At 44.5% G+C, this 21,169-nt stretch overlaps 1 protein-coding gene across 1 annotated transcript in view; it reads right to left on the bottom strand.

The window, feature by feature from the left end:
- Window positions 1-21,169, bottom strand: part of BRWD1 (bromodomain and WD repeat domain containing 1) — a 1,722,898-nt gene that overhangs the window by 1,575,838 nt on the left and 125,891 nt on the right. Inside the window, exon 7 of the mRNA XM_069202575.1 lies at window positions 3,650-3,810. Coding sequence (XP_069058676.1) covers window positions 3,650-3,810 — 161 coding nt within the window. The remainder of the gene's footprint in view (window positions 1-3,649; window positions 3,811-21,169) is intronic.

Raw genomic sequence — 21,169 nt, forward strand, 5'->3', positions numbered from 1 at the left:
GGGTATGCCTCCGGACTGTTATCTGACACTGGGGCGTCGTATAAGTCCCATGCGTCTTGATCTTGGTCACCCTGGCTCATGGTGGTGTGAGCTGGGGAATGTGATGGAGTTTGTGCTGGTGAGACGTTAATCACAGGTGGAGGAGAGGGTGGTGGGGTAACTTTTTTCACCACTTTTGTTTGTGGTGTTTGTTCGGTTTGGAACTCCAATCTTCTCTTTCTTCTAATAGGGGGAAGGGTGCTTATTTTTCCTGTCCCCTGCTGTATGAAAATACGCTTTTGCGTATGGTCTACATCCGTTGAGTGTAGTTCTTCCTCAAACCTATGCTTTTGCATTTGGGAGGTTAGCGAGTGCTCTTCTGTATAAGAGCCTGAAACTGGGTCGGTTGCAGTTTGTTTCGGCACCGAAACCCTGTCTGCATCTTTTTTCGGCTCCGAGGTGACTTTTTTCTTTTTCGGGGCCGAAATCTCTCGGCGTCGATCTTCTTCGGTGCCGCTGTCTCGGCGTCGAGCCGTGTCTACACCGGTATCTCGGTGTCGATGCTGGTCTCCAGCACTTTCTCGGTCCCGAGAAGGCTGCGTGCCGGTGTCTCGACCGGAGTCGGACGATCTCGGCACTGTTTGGGCCTTTTTCGGTTCCGACGGTCGGTCACCGAATTGATGGGTCGAGCCATGGCCTGATGGCAGTGGCGTCCCCTGGGCCTTGTAAATCTTCTTTTGAGTGGTTTTCGACGTCCTACTCATGGTTTGTGTATCGTCGAATCCTTCGGAGTCCGATTCTTGGATCGAAAAGGATCCCTCCTCTTCTTGTTCCTCGAACTCCCGGTGGGCTGTCGGCGCGGATGCCATCTGAAGTCTTCTGGCTAGACGGTCTCGGAGAGTTTTTCGGGACCGGAACGCACGACAGGCCTCGCAGGTGTCTTCGCTGTGCTCAGGTGACAGGCCCAGGTTGCAGACCAAGTGTTGGTCTGTATAGGGGTATTTATTGTGGCATTTGGGACAGAAACGGAACGGGGTCCGTTCCATCGGCGTTCTTCTGCACGCGGTCGGGCCGACCAGGCCCCGACGGGGGATCGAAAAAATTGCCCCGAAGGGCACCGGAGCTCTTCGATCTTAGACGCGGTGTTGAATCTAACTACGCCGACCCCGAACGCAACAATACCGACGAAAATCTTCTGAAATTAGCTATTTTTCCGTTCCGAAACTCGGAGCGACAGGAACACGTCCGAACCCGATGGCGGAAAAAAAACAATCGAAGATGGAGTCGACGCCCATGCGCAATGGAGACAAAAGGAGGAGTCACTCGGTCCCGTGACTCGAAAGACTTCTTCGAAGAAAAACAACTTGTAACACTCCGGCCCAACACCAGATGGCGAGCTATTGCAAAACATGCGTATCTACAGCGACAGATGCCATCGAACATAAAATTTCTTATACAGGTTTCAAACACAAGAACTTCGTAATCAATTAAGTAGATTTCCAATCATTAATACTTTGTAGTTTCAAAAATCAGTGTAATTTTTCCAGTTCAGCAATGTTAACATATGGGAGAAAAACAAGAATATGTTTTTTTCAGATAAGTACACGACTTACAAATCCAGTCTTCAGAATTTAAGGTCAACACAAGGAAAGGTTCAATCAGTACCACAAGTGCACCCACATTGGCACAGGGGAGGCCAGATGTAGAGGTCAAATTCGGAGTCTGGTGCCCAATGTTAACCAATGGAGACTGGGGGTGAACAAAGATGCGGTGCTAACGGGTGAGTGAAGCTGTGCCTGGGGTCAATCTCCTGGGGTTGAGGTAAGTACACAGAGGACCACAAGGCAGCACCAAACTTACACCCTCAGTGGCACATTAACAGCCAGGTGCAGTGTGTGAAACAGCATCGGGCACCCAATGTTAACCAAAGGGGAAAGATCACTTTTGGAAAAAGGCTGCTGGCTGAGGCCAGGAGGCTGAATGAAGAAAACCCACAGCTACCCAGGTAAGTTATGATGCCAGGGGACGTAGGGACACTGACAGTCCAGGGGCTCCAGGTGCCTGGGTGTCTTTTGGCATCTGGAACGGCTTACCAGACAGGTCGCTGAAAGGGGGAGTCTTTTGGTTGAGGCTGCAGCAGTGTCAACTTCAGCTCGTCCACCTTAGGAGTGGGACTGGCATATAGTGGGCATTCCTCCTAATTTAACACATTTTCTTGCCTGTGCTGCTGCCAAAAGTGAGGTCAGGACAAGGGGTTGGTCATCTCCACTATCTGGAGAGACCTCAGTTGCATTACAAAGGCAGCCAGGCCTTTAAAGCTCCCAGCCCTGGAACGTCCATCCTGCCTGGGAAAGGAGGTCACACCTCTACCCAGAGCAGGCCTTTGGTTCTGAGCCCTCTATAGCATTGACTCTCACCTCAGGGGGCCAGAATGCAAGGTGGTTGCACTGTTTTTTGACCAGTCATTGTCCACACTGAGTTAGTAGGTTTTCAGGAGACACCTTTAAGGTGCCATCTGAGTGCATGTATTAATAAATCCATCACTGGATTCAGTGAGGGTTTATCAATACAAGATTTTCGATACCAAACATCCCTATCTCTAGTGAAGCCATCATGAAGCTGGGGAACTCGTAATGACCAATGCTCAGCACATGTACTTAAAATCACTTCCCTGTTCACTTACTATGTCTGAGAATCAACAAAAACATAACAGGGGCACATCTGCTCATGCAGGTATGCCCTCACATGTAATATAAGTCACTCTGCTTTTAGGGCTGGAAGGCCTGCTAGAGGGGTGACTTACATATATTGCATGCAGTGTAAAGGGGACAGGGCACACAGGCTGTGTCATGTCGTGTTTTCATTTTAGTTCTGCACCAAGACACGCAGCCTGTGAAAGCAGCACTGTGTGAGTGAGAGGGTCCCTGAGGGAGGCCCAATTTGTGCTGCAACCATCGGGGGCTTTCATTTAGTACCCAATGCCCTAGGTAATAGGGGTAACATTTACAATGGTAGCTGAAGGTTTGGCAATTGGGAACAACGACTTTGCAGTTTTAGGGAAAGAGATCTGGCACTGGGAACCTGTTTAGCTGGGATCCAAACCACTTTCAGTCAGAACTGCACCAGAAACCAGGCAAACAGTAGGAGGGTGACCATGTCAAAAGAGGCACTTTCCTACACAGTCCCACTGCCAGCATCCTAATCTGGCGGTCAGACCGCCAAGAATGCAGTATTTGGACCGCCACCGCACATATGGCGGTCTCAAGACCACCGTACTCTTAATCGGGCCCTACGTTTCTGGAAGATTCATGCACTCACGACTATGGAATAGCGGGGATTTAAAATGCCTCAATAGGTTCATACAAATAGTATACTAAATTGCACATGGATTGCTGTGCAAAGGTTTGCAAGAACGCAACTGAACCGTAATTATGATTGATTGTTTAAAGAAACCAGCAAAAAAACAAATTTATAGTCTAACAGGCTAACTAAAAAAAGTATTATGGAAAGGCTAAATTTATGTGCCACAAACTTTAAATGTAAATGATTCACCAAGAACGGGTCTAGTGCCTTAAAAATAAAAATGCCTAACATTAACAGAACGTCTCAAGGTAGGACAATTGTTACAAAAGATTGTTCTGCACTATAATTAGATACATCAACTACTTACCGTAAAAATTCTTTGTCCAGTGCGATCAAAGGCTACACAGTAAACAGAAGAAAGATGACCAAGAATCCTCCGGTGCATCTTTATATGTTGATACATGCTTCCTGGAAATGCTGAGCTAAAACGAACACATCCGGTCAACTTCTTGCTACGCTCCACCTCCACTAGGATAGCACAAAAGTACAACAATGAGCACAAGCCACAAGAAGAGGATATAAAATCAAATATCAATTATTTGTAAATCATTTGTAAAAGTCTGTGCAACAGTCAGCTGATTTGCATCATGGAATCAATATTTTCATTAGAAAGGCTTTTCTATGGTTCCAGTGACAGTCAGTGAGCATAGGACAACATCCTAAATGTGCATTTTCATTCACCACTGGTGTCCTAAGGCTGCCAATATTACTGCATTAAAGTTGCATAACAATTATTAAGGCACTTGACACTCTCAGGATAACAACACTCTTAAGTTTAAAGGCTTAGATACAGCATGCAGTAACGAGATAAAGTGTTATCCATTATTCTACATTTGCAACTTGTTCCGCTGCAGATTCAGAAGCCATGCAATCTCACGATTTTACCTTTTATTTTGAAAAGGATTGTGTGGGGAGATTATGATCATGCATTGTCACAGTACACACTCTGATCTGGTTTCTAGAGCACAGCCCTGAGAATGGCAGCTGCAATCCTACAGTAACTATTACACCATCAACGTAAATATCTATTTTTTCATAAATGCAAAAGGTCGACCCTGATCCACTCATATGATGGTATCCATCAAATCACATGCTTATGGACTAGTTCAGCTCATATAATATTCCCATTTCACAGAATGTAGGCACGTTGAGGCCACTGCACCTCGTGATCATGGACCTTGTCACTGTGAGCATCAGAGAACATAGTAAATCATTTCAGTCATCACTAAAGCTGGAAAACGACTTCAAACATTGTAATACACTGGGCCCAAGATTAGATTACAGAAGAGCGCGTAGCTTCTGGATCTGCAATAAATACGAGCTACAATCATATGTGACAATTGTATGGTTGCAGCATGCACTACAGCCCATATGAGGAATATGGTTTATTTACAGATAGACCTAAAACAGACACTTCAAACTTAAAGTGGTAGTACCTTCTGGGTTCAAAATAGTACTGTAAACACATTAAACTCTACGTGCGCCAGGTGTCAAAACACAACATAACATTGGGTTCTTTAAAAAGGTCATGTTATATAAATTTTGCAGATGTAGCTTTACAAAGAAAACCTACAAGAATAAATGATAGCGCTCACATTACAACATATTTCAATAGGATGCCCCATTTTCATGCAGAATGTTGTCCTTATCCTACTGGCGTCACATTTCCACATATCTATTCAGATTCAAGCCTGCTATAACAACTTTAAAATGTGATGCCACACTAACGGCCGGCTGCAGGTGATTCAAGTATTAATAAACAATTACAATGTGTTGGTGTTACTCCAAAGCATACTATAAATGCTATCAAAAAGATCAGTTTCTGTATGGTATATCTGGATACTAAGATATCAATATGTGTTTGGCTACCATATTAATTCAGGAGCAACAAGGATGCGGCCTGGGTCAGCCATAGTGCGTAGTAGTGGGTAAATGCAGGACTTGGCCCAATTAAAACGCAGACCCGATACCTTTGCATATGAATGTAAGAGGGCTATTATAGCTCTAGGGAAGTCAGTTAGGTCCCTAATGTATACAAGAAGATCCTTAGCGTATAGGGATACAGAATGGAGCCAGTCTCCTTGGGGTATACCCCAGGCATGCCCCCGGTGCCCAAGTGCAACAGACAGAGGCTCCATTGCCAGGGAGAAAAGCAGGGGAGACACTCCTGCCTCATACCTCTTGATGTGGACTGGACACGATACAAGTTGTCCAATGGGAGGGTACATAATCTTAACAGTTGGGGAAAGTGAGGGCCTAACCCATATCATGGTTGGCCTTTAAATAGGAAGGGCCATTCAAAAAAATCAAATGCCTTCTCCAGGTCTATTACAAAACAGCCCGCTTAGGACCAGCAGTAAAGGGGTGTAGGAAGTTGGCTCTGCATATACTATTTCAAAGTAGGAAATAGTGTGCACAGAGTCCAAGGGTTCCCCTTAAAGGTAAGATAGTGGCAAAAAGAGATAATTCTAATGCTCTATTTTGTGGTAGTGTGGTCGAGCAGTAGGCTTATCAGAGGGTAGTGTTAAGCATTTGTTGTACACACACAGGCAATACATGAGGAACACACACTCAAAGACTTACTCCAGGCCAATAGTATTTATATAGAAAAATATATTTTCTCAATTTATTTTTAGAACCACAAGTTCAAGATTTTAAGTAAATACATAAAATGCAAGGTACCCCACACAGGTAAGTTAGGAACTTTGAATTAGAGTAATAACTTTTACAGTTTTTGTTAAAATGGCAATAAGCTATTTTAAAAGTAGACAGTGCAAAAATCAACAGTTCCTGGGGGAGGTAAGTATTGGTTAGATTGTGAGGTAAGTAAGACACCTACAAGTCTCAGTTCCTGAGCCACAAGTAGGCACACAAAACACACCCTCAGCAGCACAGGGGCGGCCGGGTGCAGTGTGCAAAGTAGGCGTAGGGTTTTGTATTGGTTTCAATGGAGAGACCCGGGGTTCATTCTATGTAAGTGAGCTGGCATGCTTCCTCCAATACCACATCTCTTGTCGCAATAGTGTAGAAAGTGTATCACCATCTGACGTGGACTGGCACCTGGTGGGGGTCATCGTGTGGGGACACAATGTGCCCTTACAATGGAGTAGCGCCTGGGGGAAGAACAGTTTGCATCCAGTCTTCAAGATACCGCACTGGGTCCTGACCCTCAGCACCCTCCAGCAATCCCACCAGTCTGACATTATTTCTGCAGGTTCTGCCTTCCCCATCTTCTGCTTGTTGTTCCAGTATACACAGCCGTTCTATCAATTCGTGTAGGGAGGATACCAGGTTAGGTGTTCTAGGTGGTAGTGTTGCAACAGTGTCACCCTCACCGCTAGTTTCCTATGGTCTGCATGGAGAAGGCTTAGATCAGAGGCAATAGTGTCTATTTTAGACTCCAATGATATCCGTGTGTTGTCTATTGCCAATAATAGGGCATCAAATTTGTCCTCCAGTGTATTGAGCCGTGTTAAATTGATTACAGCAGGTTATAACTGTGGCGTGGATGTCCGGGATTGGGAGGTGGTTGAGTGCCCCACAGCCTGTTGGCGCCCCATGTCTAGATTCACCACGTTGCCTGATGCTGCAGGTCGATAAAGGGCGAACAGTAGCGCAGCGCTTTTTGGGTGGGCGTTCAATCGGTCGTTTATATCTCTGCACTGCCAATGTAGATGCCCCTCTCATAATAGAGCAGGCAGATGCACATCAGGTTGCACGACAGAGTTCGTATCTTACTGCAGATAAATGAAAGTGCCTAGTGTGCCATGTCCGGCGCCAGTGTAATAGGTCATGGTGCAGCACTTTCCTGCTCATCTGTCATGTAAGCACCACTGTTCACCGGAGAATCAGCAGATCACGTTGTCACTACAATCAGACTTAATGGGCCGGGCATTGAAGTTCATGGACACAGTGTATAAGGCCTTCGCTCAGCAATAGTAGTGCAAATCCTGGTGTCCACTCATAATAATGTGGCGCAGCCCTCCACAGTGGCTGCACCCCCGGGCAATCTCCGCATGCAGTGCTTCAAGCAAGGGCAGTGACAGCAGCGGGAGAGGCATCAAGAGAGGTACCCCGGAAAACGATGGAGTGAGCACCATGCTCGCAGCTGAGGAGGGAGCCTCTTCACGGGATCAAGTTAACGCAAACCCCCCCACCCCCCAAAACCCACACCCTGCCAGGAACCACTCGGAAAGCACAAAGCCCACTTTAGTTCACAGCCAGTGTAGCGGGTCTCAGTGCCAAGTGGCAGTCACTCTCCAGGTCTCATGTAATTTCACAGTGGCGCCCATTGGCTGCGGTTCACAGCAGCCATATTGAGCTAGCAATTCCACAGCTTTACCAGAGGTTTTCCATCCACAGGGTCGCCCCCTCCATCTCACAGGCATTGCAAGTTTACCTGTGATCACTGCGAGCGCAGGCTGTCTGGTTTCGAGGCGGCAGTACGCACGCCGTCAGTCAGATAGCAGGTCAACGCGCCATTTCACGTCCCGGTCTCCCAGGGCAGTTTGTAGCGTATCATGTACTCCGGTTACATCAGAACTGTGTGCAGCAGTCCAACTTGTCAACTCGCCATTTATGCTAACAGCCGCGCTAGATTGCCCGCCAAGTAAAATATTTCAGCAGGATAATTAGACAGTGTGGCGGAGCTCCGCTATTCCGCATCTGCCATGTTGGCTTCTCAATCCACGCCCCTATGTAAAGAGCATTAATACATTGAAGGTGCCTTGTTTGTTTGTAACGCTAAAGAATCTGTTTTTATGTACAGAAGAAAATATTTGAGGCTCAGGCGTACTGTCTGGACGTCCAGCACATTTATTGAGTAAAACTAATCTGTGGGACACCACTTATTTTGAACAACCATAGCATCATGTGTCCTCCCTATCATTGAGAAACCAGTTTACTTGTTTGGAGGCGATTGCTGAAAAGGCATTCATTCCATCATTATTTTTCGCAGGCACCACAAGCGGATGGACTCTCAATCGATTGTCACAGATTTCAATCTTCTGGATCCAATGATCCACTCTGGCAGTTGCCTTATATTATGTCTGGCTTGCAGTAAGAACATGCAGAATGCTACAGAAGATAACAGTGGAGATGCATGCCAGACTTGCAACCAGCTGAGGAACCGTTCTGTCCATTGAAGGAAACACCTGGCAACTCTGAATTTAACACTGCTGTTAGGTACTATCGCAACTTTACTAGGTTTGGGGTAGATTTTTAGCAGTTCATCTGTAGTGCCAGCTTGGGAAGAAGCTCTGCATTCATTCAAAGGTTTATCAGCCATTTCTGTCGACGCACTCCTTTTATCAGCCACGTCTTTGCACTCTTGGTGTCTCAGATTGAATGGCAATCATTCTTTTTCACTTGGAAATAACCAGAATATACCTCTCTATCTTTCTGAGAGGTTGGGGAAAGTTTTCATACAGTCACTGGAATTTGTAACTTGCACTGACTGATGCAGGAGAGCACTTATAACCAGGTCCAGGTGTATGTAGCACCCATTCATCTTTTTTTACATCTAGGCAATACTGAATATGACCTTTTATACTTCTCCCCAGTGGCTGCTCAAAATCACGTGAGAGCTGGTGGAGGTGAACCTTGCCAGTGTAACAAGGGCTTCGGACTTCTATGCGTCAGTTGGCTTGCTTTTGCTGATGGAAGTAGGTCTGAGGTTGCTACTGTATGCTGTGGCTATTGAGCTAGTTTTTGTAATAGCCATAATAAATGCTATGTTGCTACAATAGTACTTTATCAGCACTTTTGGGAACCTAAACAGCAATTATCTAATCAAAGTCTAGCCATTGCACATCAGAGCTGATGCAGACATCGAGCAGTATGGTCCTGAAGCCAGACCATAAATGTCACACTGCTGAGTGACCATGGCTGTGGCAGCAATAGTGTTACTCATCTGAAGGACAATGCCATTTCTGAAGGAAGGGTTCCACAGAATTCAAGGAATAAACTGTCATGATGCCTGAACAGAGTAGGGACCCTGAGGGAAGTTTTAGTTCTTCTCCAAGAAGGCTTAGTTTAGCACTGATTGAGATCTCTCATACTCTTTCATTCTCCTGAGGGCAGCTCCTTATACATCATATTTATCATTCCTGCATCGCTGTTTCATCTTAAGTCTTTTGGTTTTATGGTGTACCTCAGGAACTTAGCACCATACTATAAATAAAAGCCACGAATAACCTTGTGACTAACCTCCTCAGTTAAAGAAGGCATACTTAAAGAATTTTCCAAAATTGTTTAAATACAACAAATGTTCTACCAATAAAACTATTTTGACTGCAAATCATATAAATCATCATGTATGCTCAACACATTTCAGGATAACCCTTTCTGTGAGAAAATGACCCTTTTTGAGGGGTCACCACCCAATGGTTTGCTGAGTACAATTGCTGAATTTTAGACTCCGCACTGGAGCGCTATTTTGCCATATTATCTCTAGTTCCCCTTGTATGGAACAAACAGGTCAGTAACTTTTCTACATGTGGTGGGCTACTATCCACCACATCAATTAACTACTGACACCTTCATTAGGGGCATATTACAGTCAATTTCTCTGTATGAAGAGTTTCTATGCAGACAATTCGCTAGAGGCTTCAGCTGTCAGTGCTTAGTGCATGCCCCAGTGATGCATCTGCAAATTTAAAATCTTTCCTTCTCAGGAAGGCAATATTTATTTTAAATTTTTCAAAATCTTTATTTGTCCCCTTTTACCCAGGAAGTCCATCACAAGGCATATTGATGTGCCTTAGCTGAAACCCTCCTCTCCTGAAACCTGTTTGATGTCTAAATTGTGGCAAACCGGCATAAAAAGGAGATGGAAAAGCTGTGAAATTTCATGTAACCATCAACCTGCCCTACGAGTCAACAGTCACTCTAGTAAGCAGTGACAAAGCCCCAAGCTTCCAAGTTTTCCGGCTTACCATGGAACCAACCAGAGGGAGTGCCCTCTAACCTACGTTCCACAAAGCACCAAATTCTCATGTATCTTTGGCTATGGGGGCGTATACCATCTCTGCATACAAATCTCAACTTTCCGAGTCTTAACGCATTTCCTAAGGTCTCTGTTCCTCACAACAGCTTTGTGTGTATACATTCCTATAATATACTCAAAAGTACCCTCTATGGCTTAATTAAAATGCAACACTTCCCTTCTTTCGCCAACAATTCCCTTTTGCTCTCTTCACTAGCGACCTTTGCTCTCAGTTTACTGTCTAGCATCTTAGCCTCTTGGTCCCCAGTTTCTCCTGCATGCACTTGTGTGTGACATCCATGGCATGTTTCAGACACCTCTGTGTGCTGTGTTTTTGATTGACGTGGCACTATCATTTCACCACGTTTCTCTTTATTCTTCCTGTAGGCCTCCCCTCTAAAAGAGATTCAGGTAGGCCCCACATATATTTATTCAACTTGAGCACTTTCTATATTATCGAGCGTGTAACCCTGCTCATTGTCCTTTAGGGATCCCCCCACCCTGATGAATGCCCCAGACCTTCCAGCTCTTAGTGCGGGCAGAAACATGTTGGTCCCTTTCTTTTAGACTCCTTGAGTCATCATTCTCAACGGAGTCCCTACCCTGGTTTTATTCTTACCTACAAACACCTACATTAAAAATCCCCAGCGAAACAGGTGATTTGTAAGGTAATTTTATTATTATTCGCCAATTCTTTATCTGGATCCCTTGTATTATCCAGCTAGATCTAATTTCAGCACTCCCTCTGCAGTTCTTTTAACAACGAGTTTGAGTCCGCTCAGGTAGTATTGTCTTACCTGGGTGGGGATAGGTGGTCATATGATGAAGCATGAAACTATAATGTGTGTGAGACCACCTAGCCCATAAAGGGAACTCCCTCCAAGGTACAGCCACTCTTCGCACCCTTTCCTTGGCTGGATCATATGCGCCCAACTAGCGCTTCCTGAACAGGGCCTAACAGCCCAGTTCCCTCCAGCAACAACCCACACTTTGTGTGTTTATGGTTTTCTAGTTAAAACAGGAGCATGTGTGGGGTTAAGTTACTCCTGATACTCTTCTTTTGTGTTTCAATAGCATCTTACCCACCCCATTTCCATCAAGATGGCATTTTTGTTTTATTCTGGAATATCTCTTGCCTTTAAAGATCTGCTGCCAAAATTAAAAAACCTCTGCAGACAGCTTTCAGTGCATCCCACAAAACTGCCATCCCCATACAACGGTCAGTGTCCAGCATGAACTTCCTGATGGTATCTACAGAGAATTGTGAGCAGGCAATCCCATGCAGTGAACTGTCATTTAATCACTACCTTCCTACATCTAATGTCTCATCTGCGTAAATGTCACGTAGTTCACTGCATGAGCAGATACTAGATAAGGCTATTTGTCCTATTGATGTGTCTATCACTTATGTAAGAGGCCATCACTAATCAAAAAGTGGTCACGTTGCGCATATGACTTATGCACTACAGAATAAACAACGTGAATTTATCCCAGTTTTGAGCGCTTCATACAACTATAAATCCAACTACGTCCAGCTATTTCATTAAAACCCATGACATCGACCCACCGCTTTCAAGTCATTGATGGTTCCATCTTTTATGCTAATCATTACAATAATTAAGTCTCCACCTATGAGGTCCCCTCTTACTTCGCAACCTTTGAGAAATGTCTCTATATTGTTGTTGAGAACATATAGCATCGTCAACATGCATGTGAGCACATGGGGGTGACCAGAATGTTCAAAGATCTGCTTAAATCACTAGCCACAACTCTATCATCCAGCCGAAGTTATGAGAGCAAAACATGACTACCACAGCTCTTTTGGTGAAGAGGGACAAAAAATGTTGTAGGGTGCCCAATCTCCAATAGAGTCTCCCCCAAGTCCTTCCAGTAAGGGTGTTCCTTAAATCATATAGATATCCCTGTTTGAATCCTTTGGATTGTTAAGCACTGTCAATCATTAGGCAGTTGCATTCAGCCCCCTCACACTGCAACTATTTTCACTACCTTGATACATTTGATTGGGAGAGCAAGGCCCAACAAACTTGTCCAGTAATTGTACTGTAGTTACAGGCAAGAGAATGTATTAAGACATCCATTGTTCTCCCATTCTGACTGTGACCCTGAGCTTCTCTAGTGTCCATTGGCTCAGTCTCCAGACTCAAGAATACCATAACACTCAGCAGAGAAAAGCAACAGGTTGTAGCCAAGATGAGTTCCATGAGGCCAGATTGCCGTCACACAAAGTTCCAGTGAAACAGTGAACTTTTGGCAGGAAAGTTCAGAGTGGAGAAATTCAAAACTTGTGCCCAAAAAAGGCAACTCAGTGTCTGGGATACTTTTGACTACTGGATACTTCTGGCACCTTTGGACACAAAACATTTCTACCTTCAAAGTTTGTCACTTGTTTGGAGCACAGATCATCCAATGAGGCAAAGCTGCAAGTTGTAGCACCACAAGATTCTAAGAGGGGGATACCTTCTCTGCGATATCCTGTTGAAACAGATTTGATGTTGTGGAAACACTCTAATAAGGAGCAACCTGAATCTTTGGCCCAGCAGTAACTTGACTTGGCAGGTCAGTCCTGGTCTTGAAAACGTTTTCAATGATTTTTGCCTGGAGAAGTGACTGAAGTCCCAGCCTTTAAATGTTCCGCAGAAGGGGTACACTGATACTCACCCAAGTTCCCCAGAACCTTGGGAACACCACTAAGGGGGGGGGGGGGGGGGGGGGAGGGGGGGGCGGTTATCACTCACAGCACTAGAAGCCACAAGCAGTGCCCATAGAAGGTCCAAATGTAATTATCAGCTGCGCTCTTCAGAAAAGTGGGCTTCCTAGAGGTCAGCCAATTGACCCTTGAAGTCCACTTCACATTCCTCAGTGCAAGTGGTAACTGGTCCAGCCCTTGGGGGTCTCCTCACAGGAACGCAAAATGATTTTTTTTTGCTAATTCTGAAATGTGGTGGAAGCAAAGATTTTAATAGAACCAAAACAAATCAAGTGACTTTAACTGGTGATTCACAAATGATAAATATTCACTGAAACCAGATTTCCACACATTATTATTTGTGTGCAATATAGGTTAATCAATAAGAAAATAAGTTACTTACCTGTAACTATAGTTCTCCAGTACTGGAATCTTTCATAGATTCACATGCTTGAATCTTTCCCAGTCAGAGACAGGCGTCCGTGGTACCTTAGAAAAAATAATGTCTCTATAGACATAACAATAGAGGCCTAAGGCCTTACTCTTAAGTAATCTATTGTAATGCTATCTGTATTTAACCACCGATTCCATCTTGACCACTGACTCCATTCTGTGCTTAGCTTCAAATGCCATCACATTGGTGGCACAGGTATTTTTCCACAGGCAGTTTGTTAACATGTTTTCGCTCTTCTCACCAGGGAAGGGACAACAACATGGGAGACCCAACATTGATTAGAGTGTACAAGGTCGAGAATGATTATAGCAGAGAAGGATACCACTCGGTCTTGGAAATGTACCTTGGGATCTGGCCAATCTTGTTGCGTGTTTTTCAACACTGATCCAGTACAGCCAGCACTTGAATTTCACAACTTACGCGAAGGGAGGGGGGGTTGCTAGAACCTTCCTCTTAAGTTTTGTTTAAAGTATATAAGGTGGAGAAGCTTGGAGCTGAGGCACAAGGAACCCATCCCTGAGGGTAGCCGCATTGCTCAGGAAAATAAGAGTCCCATTGGGAAATTCCTCCTGTCTTAGCTGTCCTGGGTTCCACAGCTTGACGTTGGCAAAAGACAAGGATGATGTTGGATTCGATCCCCATTGTGATGCATTTTTAATTCTTAATTATCTATTTTTACTGTGTGCCTGCATAAGGAAAATGTCACTTACCCAGTGTACATCTGTTCGTGGCATGAGTCGCTGCAGATTCACATGCTGTGCACAGTCCGCCGTCTGGTGTTGGGCTCGGAGTGTTACAAGTTGTTTTTCTTCGAAGAAGTCTTTTCGAGTCACGAGACCGAGGGACTCCTCCCCTTTCGGTTCCATTGCGTATGGGCGTCGACTCCATCTTAGATTGTTTTCCCCGCAGAGGGTGAGGTAGGAGTTGTGTATGTTAGTCATAGTGCCCATGCAATGGAATGAATACGTATGTACATAATAAAGGTTAAAGTAATATATTTACAAATGTACAATTGTTTAAGATTTACTTCTAAACGGCTACAGGCTCCCGGGGAGGCGGGTGGGCGCATGTGAATCTGCAGCGACTCATGCCACGAACAGATGTACACTGGGTAAGTGACATTTTCCGTTCGATGGCATGTGTAGCTGCAGATACACAAGCTGTGCATAGACTAGTAAGCAGTTATCTCCCCAAAAGCGGTGGTTCAGCCTGTAGGAGTTGAAGTAGTTTGAAATAATGTTCTTAGTACAGCCTGACCTACTGTGGCTTGTTGTGCAGTTAACACATCTACACAGTAGTGCTTGGTAAATGTATGAGGCGTAGACCATGTTGCTGCCTTACATATTTCGTTCATTGGAATATTTCCTAGAAAGGCCATGGTAGCCCCTTTCTTTCTGGTTGAGTGTGCCTTTGGTGTAATAGGCAGCTCTCTCTTTGCTTTAAGATAGCAGGCTTGAATACACTTAACTATCCACCTGGCAATGCCTTGTTTTGAAATTGGATTTCCTGTATGAGGTTTTTGAAAGGCAATAAATAGTTGTTTTGTCTTCCTAATTTGTTTTGTTCTGTCAATGTAGTACATTAGTGCTCTCTTGATGTCTAATGTATGTAGTGCTCTTTCAGCTACCGAATCTGGCTGTGGGAAGAACACTGGTAATTCTACTGTTTGATTTAAGTGGAACGGTGAGATAACCTTTGGTAAGAATTTTGGATTTGTTCTTAGAACTACCTTATTCTTGTGTATTTGAATAAATGGTTCTTGTATGGTAAATGCCTGAATCTCACTCACTCTTCTTAGAGATGGGATGGCAATGAGAAATGCAACTTTCCACGTTAAGTATTGCATTTCACAAGAATGCATGGGTTCGAAAGGTGGACCCATGAGCCTTGTTAAGACAATGTTGAGGTTCCATGAAGGAACAGGTGGTGTCCTTGGTGGTATAATTCTCTTTAGGCCTTCCATAAACGCTTTAATGACAGGTATTCTAAATAGGGAAGTTGAATGAGTAATCTGCAGGTAAGCAGATATTGCGGTGAGATGTATCTTTATGGAAGAGAAAGCTAGATTTGATTTTTGCAAATGTAGTAAATATCCTACTACATCTTTTGGAGATGCGTGCAATGGTTGAATTTGATTATTATGGCAGTAACAAACAAATCTTTTCCATTTATTTGCATAGCAGTGTCTAGTGGAAGGTTTTCTAGCTTGTTTTATGACCTCCATACACTCTTGTGTGAGGTCTAAGTGTCCAAATTCTAGGATTTCAGGAGCCAAATTGCTAAATTCAGCGATGCTGGGTTTGGATGCCTGATCTGTTGTTTGTGTTGTGTTAACAGATCTGGTCTGTTGGGTAGCTTGACATGAGGTACTACTGACAGGTCTAGTAGTGTTGTATACCAAGGTTGTCTTGCCCATGTTGGTGCTATTAGTATGAGTTTGAGTTTGTTTTGACTCAATCTGTTTACTAGATATGGAAGGAGAGGGAGAGGGGGAAAAGCGTACACAAATATCCCTGACCAATTCATCCATAGAGCATTGCCTTGGGATTGATGGTGTGGGAACCTGGATGCGAAGTTTTGGCATTTTGCGTTTTCTTTTGTTGCAAAGAGATCTATTTGAGGTGTTCCCCAAATTTGAAAGTAAGTGTTCAGTATTTGGGGGTGAATTTCCCATTCGTGGACTTGTTGGTGATCCAGAGAGAGATTGTCTGCTAGCTGGTTCTGGATCCCTGGAATAAATTGTGCTATTAGGCGAATGTGGTTGCGAATTGCCCAATGCCATATTTTTTGTGTTAGGAGACACAACTGTGTCGAGTGTGTCCCCCCCTGTTTGTTTAAATAATACATTGTTGTCATGTTGTCTGTTTTGACAAGAATGTATTTGTGGGTTATCATGGGTTGAAATGCTTTCAACGCTAGAAATACTGCTAACAGTTCTAAGTGATTTATGTGAAACTTCCTTTGATGTATGTCCCATTGTCCTTGGATGCTGTGTTGATTGAGGTGTGTTCCCCACCCTGTCATGGAAGCATCCGTTGTTATGACGTATTGTGGCACTGGGTCTTGGAAAGGCCGCCCTTTGTTTAAATTTGTACTGTTCCACCATAGAAGCGAGATGTATGTTTGGCGGTCTATCAACACCAGATCTAGAAGTTGACCCTGTGCATGTGACCAATGTGATGCTAGGCATTGTTGTAAGGGCCGCATGTGCAATCTTGCGTTTGGGACAATGGCTATGCATGAAGACATCATGCCTAGGAGTTTTAATACCATTTTTGCTTGTATATTTTGTGTTGGATACATGGCCTGGATCACTTTGTGAAATGTTTGAACTCTTTGTGGACTTGGAGTGGCTATCCCTTCTGTTGTGTTGATTGTCGCTCCTAAGTATTGCTGTGTTTGACACGGCAAAAGGTGTGACTTTGCATAGTTGATGGAGAAACCCAGCTTGTGAAGGGTCTGTATGACATACTTTGTGTGACGTGAACACCTTGTTAGCGTGTTGGTCTTGATTAACCAGTTGTCTAAGTAAGGGAACACGTGTATCTGCTGCCTTCTGATATGTGCAGCTACTACTGCCAGGCATTTTGTAAAGACTCTTGGCGCAGTTGTTATTCCGAATGGCAACACTTTGAATTGGTAATGTATTCCTTTGAATACGAACCTTAGGTATTTCCTGTGGGAAGGATGTATCGTATGTGGAAATACGCATCCTTTAGGTCTAATGTTGTCATGTAGTCTTGCTGTTTGAGCAGTGGGATTACGTCTTGTAATGTGACCATGTGAAAGTGGTCTGATTTGATGTAGGTATTTAGTGTTCTGAGATCTAGTATTGGTCTCGAGTTTTGTCCTTCTTTGGTATTAGAAAATACAGTGAGTAAACTCCTGTGTTTTTCTGTAGGCTTGGTACTAATTCTATTGCGTCCTTTTGTAGTAATGCTTGAACTTCTAGTCCTAGAAGATCTATATGCTGTTTTGACATATTGTGTGTTTTCGGTGGGACGTTTGGAGGGAATTTGTGAAATTCTATGCAATAGCCATGTTGGATAATTGCTAAGACCCAAGTGTCTGTTGTTATTTCTTCCCAAGATTCGTAGAATTGGCTTAGTCTTCCCCCAACTGGTGTTGTGTGATGGGGTTGTGTGACTTGTGAGTCACAGTTTATTTTGAGGGGTTTTGGGACCTTGAACTTTTCCCCGACTTCTTGGGAATTGGCCTCCTCTATATTGTCCCCGAAAACCTCCCCTTTGATATTGACCCTGGTAGGTAGGTGGTCTTGTCTGTGAAGTGTTGGTTTCTGTGGGTTGACCCCGAAACCCTCCCCTAAAAGGTGTCTTCCGAAATGTGCCTCTGCTCTGCGGGGAGTAGAGTGCGCCCATGGCTTTGGCTGTATCGGTGTCCTTTTTTAGTTTTTCAATGGCAGTGTCTACCTCCGGCCCCAACAATTGCTGTTCATTAAACGGCATATTGAGCACAGCCTGTTGGATTTCGGGTTTGAACCCAGAAGTGCGCAGCCAAGCGTGCCTCCGTATTGTGACTGCAGTGTTTATTGTCCTTGCAGCTGTATCGGCTGCATCCATGGAAGACCGTATCTGATTGTTCGAGATACTTTGTCCCTCTTCCACCACTTGTTGCGCTCTTTTTTGGAACTCCTTGGGAAGGTGTTCGATGAAATGTTGCATTTCATCCCAATGAGCCCTGTCGTATCTTGCCAAGAGTGCTTGCGAGTTGGCGATACGCCACTGATTTGCTGCTTGTGCTGCAACTCTTTTTCCCGCTGCATCAAATTTGCAGCTCTCCTTGTCTGGAGGTGGTGCGTCGCCTGATGTCTGCGAGTTGGCTCTTTTACGAGCTGCCCCCACAACTACTGAGTCCGGTGTTAGTTGTGTTGTAATAAATATTGGGTCTGTGGGAGGTGCCTTATATTTTTTCTCCACCCTTGGAGTTATGGCTCCGCCTTTAACTGGCTCCTGAAATATTTGTTTTGAGTGCCTTAGCATTCCTGGGAGCATGGGAAGGCTTTGATACTGGCTATGGGTGTAGGACAGGGTGTTAAAGAGAAAGTCATCCTCAATAGGTTCCGAATGTAGTGAGACATTGTGGAATTCGGCTGCCCTTGCGACCACCTGTGCATATGATGTACTGTCCTCAGGTGGTGACGGTTTAGTTGGATATGAGTCTGGACTATTGTCAGACACTGGGGCGTCGTAGAGGTCCCATGCATCGGGATCATCCTGCCTCATTGTGGTATGAGCTGGTGAGTGCGTTAGTGGTGGAGTTTGCGCCGGTGATGCATGTGTTGATTGTGGTGGAGAAGGTGGTGGTGTTACTTTCTTTACCACCTTTGCTTGTGGTTGCTTGTCCCCTTGTTGGAAAACAAGTTTCCTTTTCATCTTGATTGGGGGAAGAGTGGTTATCTTCCCTGTGTCTTCCTGGATGTGAAGCCTCCTTTGAGTGTAGTCAGTTTCTACAGTTTGAAGCTCTTCACCAAATCTATGCAATTGGGTGTTTAGTCCTTGTTCCTCTGTATAGGAACTAATTTTCGGTTCTGAGGCTTTTTTCGGTACCAAAACCGTTTCGGTAGGCTTTTTAGGCTCCGAAGAAGATTTCTTTGATTTCGGCGTGGTATCTCGGTGCCGAACATCTTCGGTGCCGCTGTCTCTGCGCCGAATTGTCTCGGAGCCGGTGTCTCGGCTCCGAGGTTGCTGTGTGGCGGTATCACGACCGCAGTCGGATGACTTCGACACCAGCATGCCCTTTTTCGGTGCCTTGGCTCGGTCACCTAGTTTTTGGGTTAAGCCATGGCCTGTTGGCAGTGGCGTCCCCTGGGCTTTTGTGGACTTTTCGTGAGTCCTAATTTTCGACGTCTTACTCACGGTTGTTATGTCTTCGGCGTCGGATTCCCCCGAATCCGACTCGTGGATGGAGAACGCTTCCTCTTCGTCCTCGAACCGATGTTGTGCTGTCGGCGTGGACGCCATTTGCAATCTTCTGGCTCTTCGGTCTCTGAGCGTCTTCCTCGACCGAAACGCTCGACAGGCTTCACACGTATCCTCCTTGTGCTCCGGGGACAGGCACAAGTTACAGACCAGATGCTGATCCGTATACGGATATTTGTTATGGCATTTAGGACAGAAGCGGAACGGGGTCCGTTCCATCAGTCTTGAAGTCGCACGCGGTCGGGCCGACCAGGCCCCGACGGGGAATCGAAATTACCCCGAAGGGCCACCGGAGCTCTTCAAGATTCGGTGTCGATTTGTTCTAACTAACCCGATACCGAACGAAACAATACCGACAATTTTTTCCGAGATTCTAACTAACTTTCCGACCAGAAACACGGAGCGAAAAGGAACACGTCCGAACCCGATGGCGGAAAAAAAACAATCTAAGATGGAGTCGACGCCCATGCGCAATGGAACCGAAAGGGGAGGAGTCCCTCGGTCTCGTGACTCGAAAAGACTTTGAAGAAAAACCACTTGTAACACTCCGAGCCCAACACCAGACTGTGCACAGCATGTGTATCTGCAGCTACACATGCCATCGAACATATATATATATTCACTGCATACATATTCATTGTTGATGTTTTGTATTTTTTTTACTGATTATTATTATTACCCAACTGTTGACTATTTTAGTAGCTGCACGTGTTTTGTTGCATTTAAATTAAACATTCATGTTAATATTTTTGTATAATCATATTTGAACTCTGAGAAGTGCCTTGATAAATTCATTACTCAGACTAAAAGTGATGCATTCTTTAGCCTTGTCCCCTCTTAGTTTGAAGCAAAGCAGAACAATTTGGCGTAGTCGGCAGATATGAGGTGAAAGACCTAAACGTGAAAAATGTTTGGGAGAAAGTCAAAGGCGGTTTCCCAAGTAAATGAGATACCAGGGTATGGGAAAAGGCACCCTATAATGCTCTTGCGAATGAATTGTCCTGTGGAGCAGGTTTATGCGAAAGCTGGGACGGATTCTTAGTGATGCTGAGCCAAAAAACAGTTTTACTCTGTTTACAGAAAGTACCTCTGGAAAAGGAATCTGAATCCTGTTATCTGCTTAAATAAAAATGCATGAAAAATCCATGCTGATGGAACAAGAAAACCAGCAGAAAGGCAGCTAGTTGAAGCTAAAAATAATGTAACCATGCTGTCTTGTCAGAATAGGTTATTGCAAGATAAGGAAGATACTTACAAGCTGTTGCTGAGTAGGCAGCTGTCCAAGTCACCCAATGCAGGGGATAACGTGAATCAAAAGAAAGTTCATTTAACTATTGCTAAAGCAGGGTTAAATTGGGATCCGCAAATCTGGGACGAAAATATCTGGAACTCAACCGATTTTTCAGATTCCAGTGATGTCAGTTAAAAAAAGGTGGGGGCTAGCTTGAGCCAGACTAACAGAAAGTGGTTCGTGCACAGCCAATATTAAGACAGAAAATACAGGGCACTCCACAAAACCTGGGATGGACTGAGATGCAATTCCTTGAAGATTACACCCAGCAGGAAGTTAATGATATTGTAGACAGATTCAAGCAGAGATCTGGGGAAACATTATTTACATGGATAGTGCAATTATTTTATACATGAGCCTCTGAAGTAATGTTAGATGTAGGAGATGCTCCTATGTTTTGTTCTCTTAGCACTGACCCCATGATACAGGAGCAGTTTAGGGATTATCAACA

The sequence above is a fragment of the Pleurodeles waltl genome, chromosome 8, assembly GCF_031143425.1.
Source record: "Pleurodeles waltl isolate 20211129_DDA chromosome 8, aPleWal1.hap1.20221129, whole genome shotgun sequence".
NCBI classification, from domain to species: Eukaryota; Metazoa; Chordata; class Amphibia; order Caudata; family Salamandridae; genus Pleurodeles; species Pleurodeles waltl.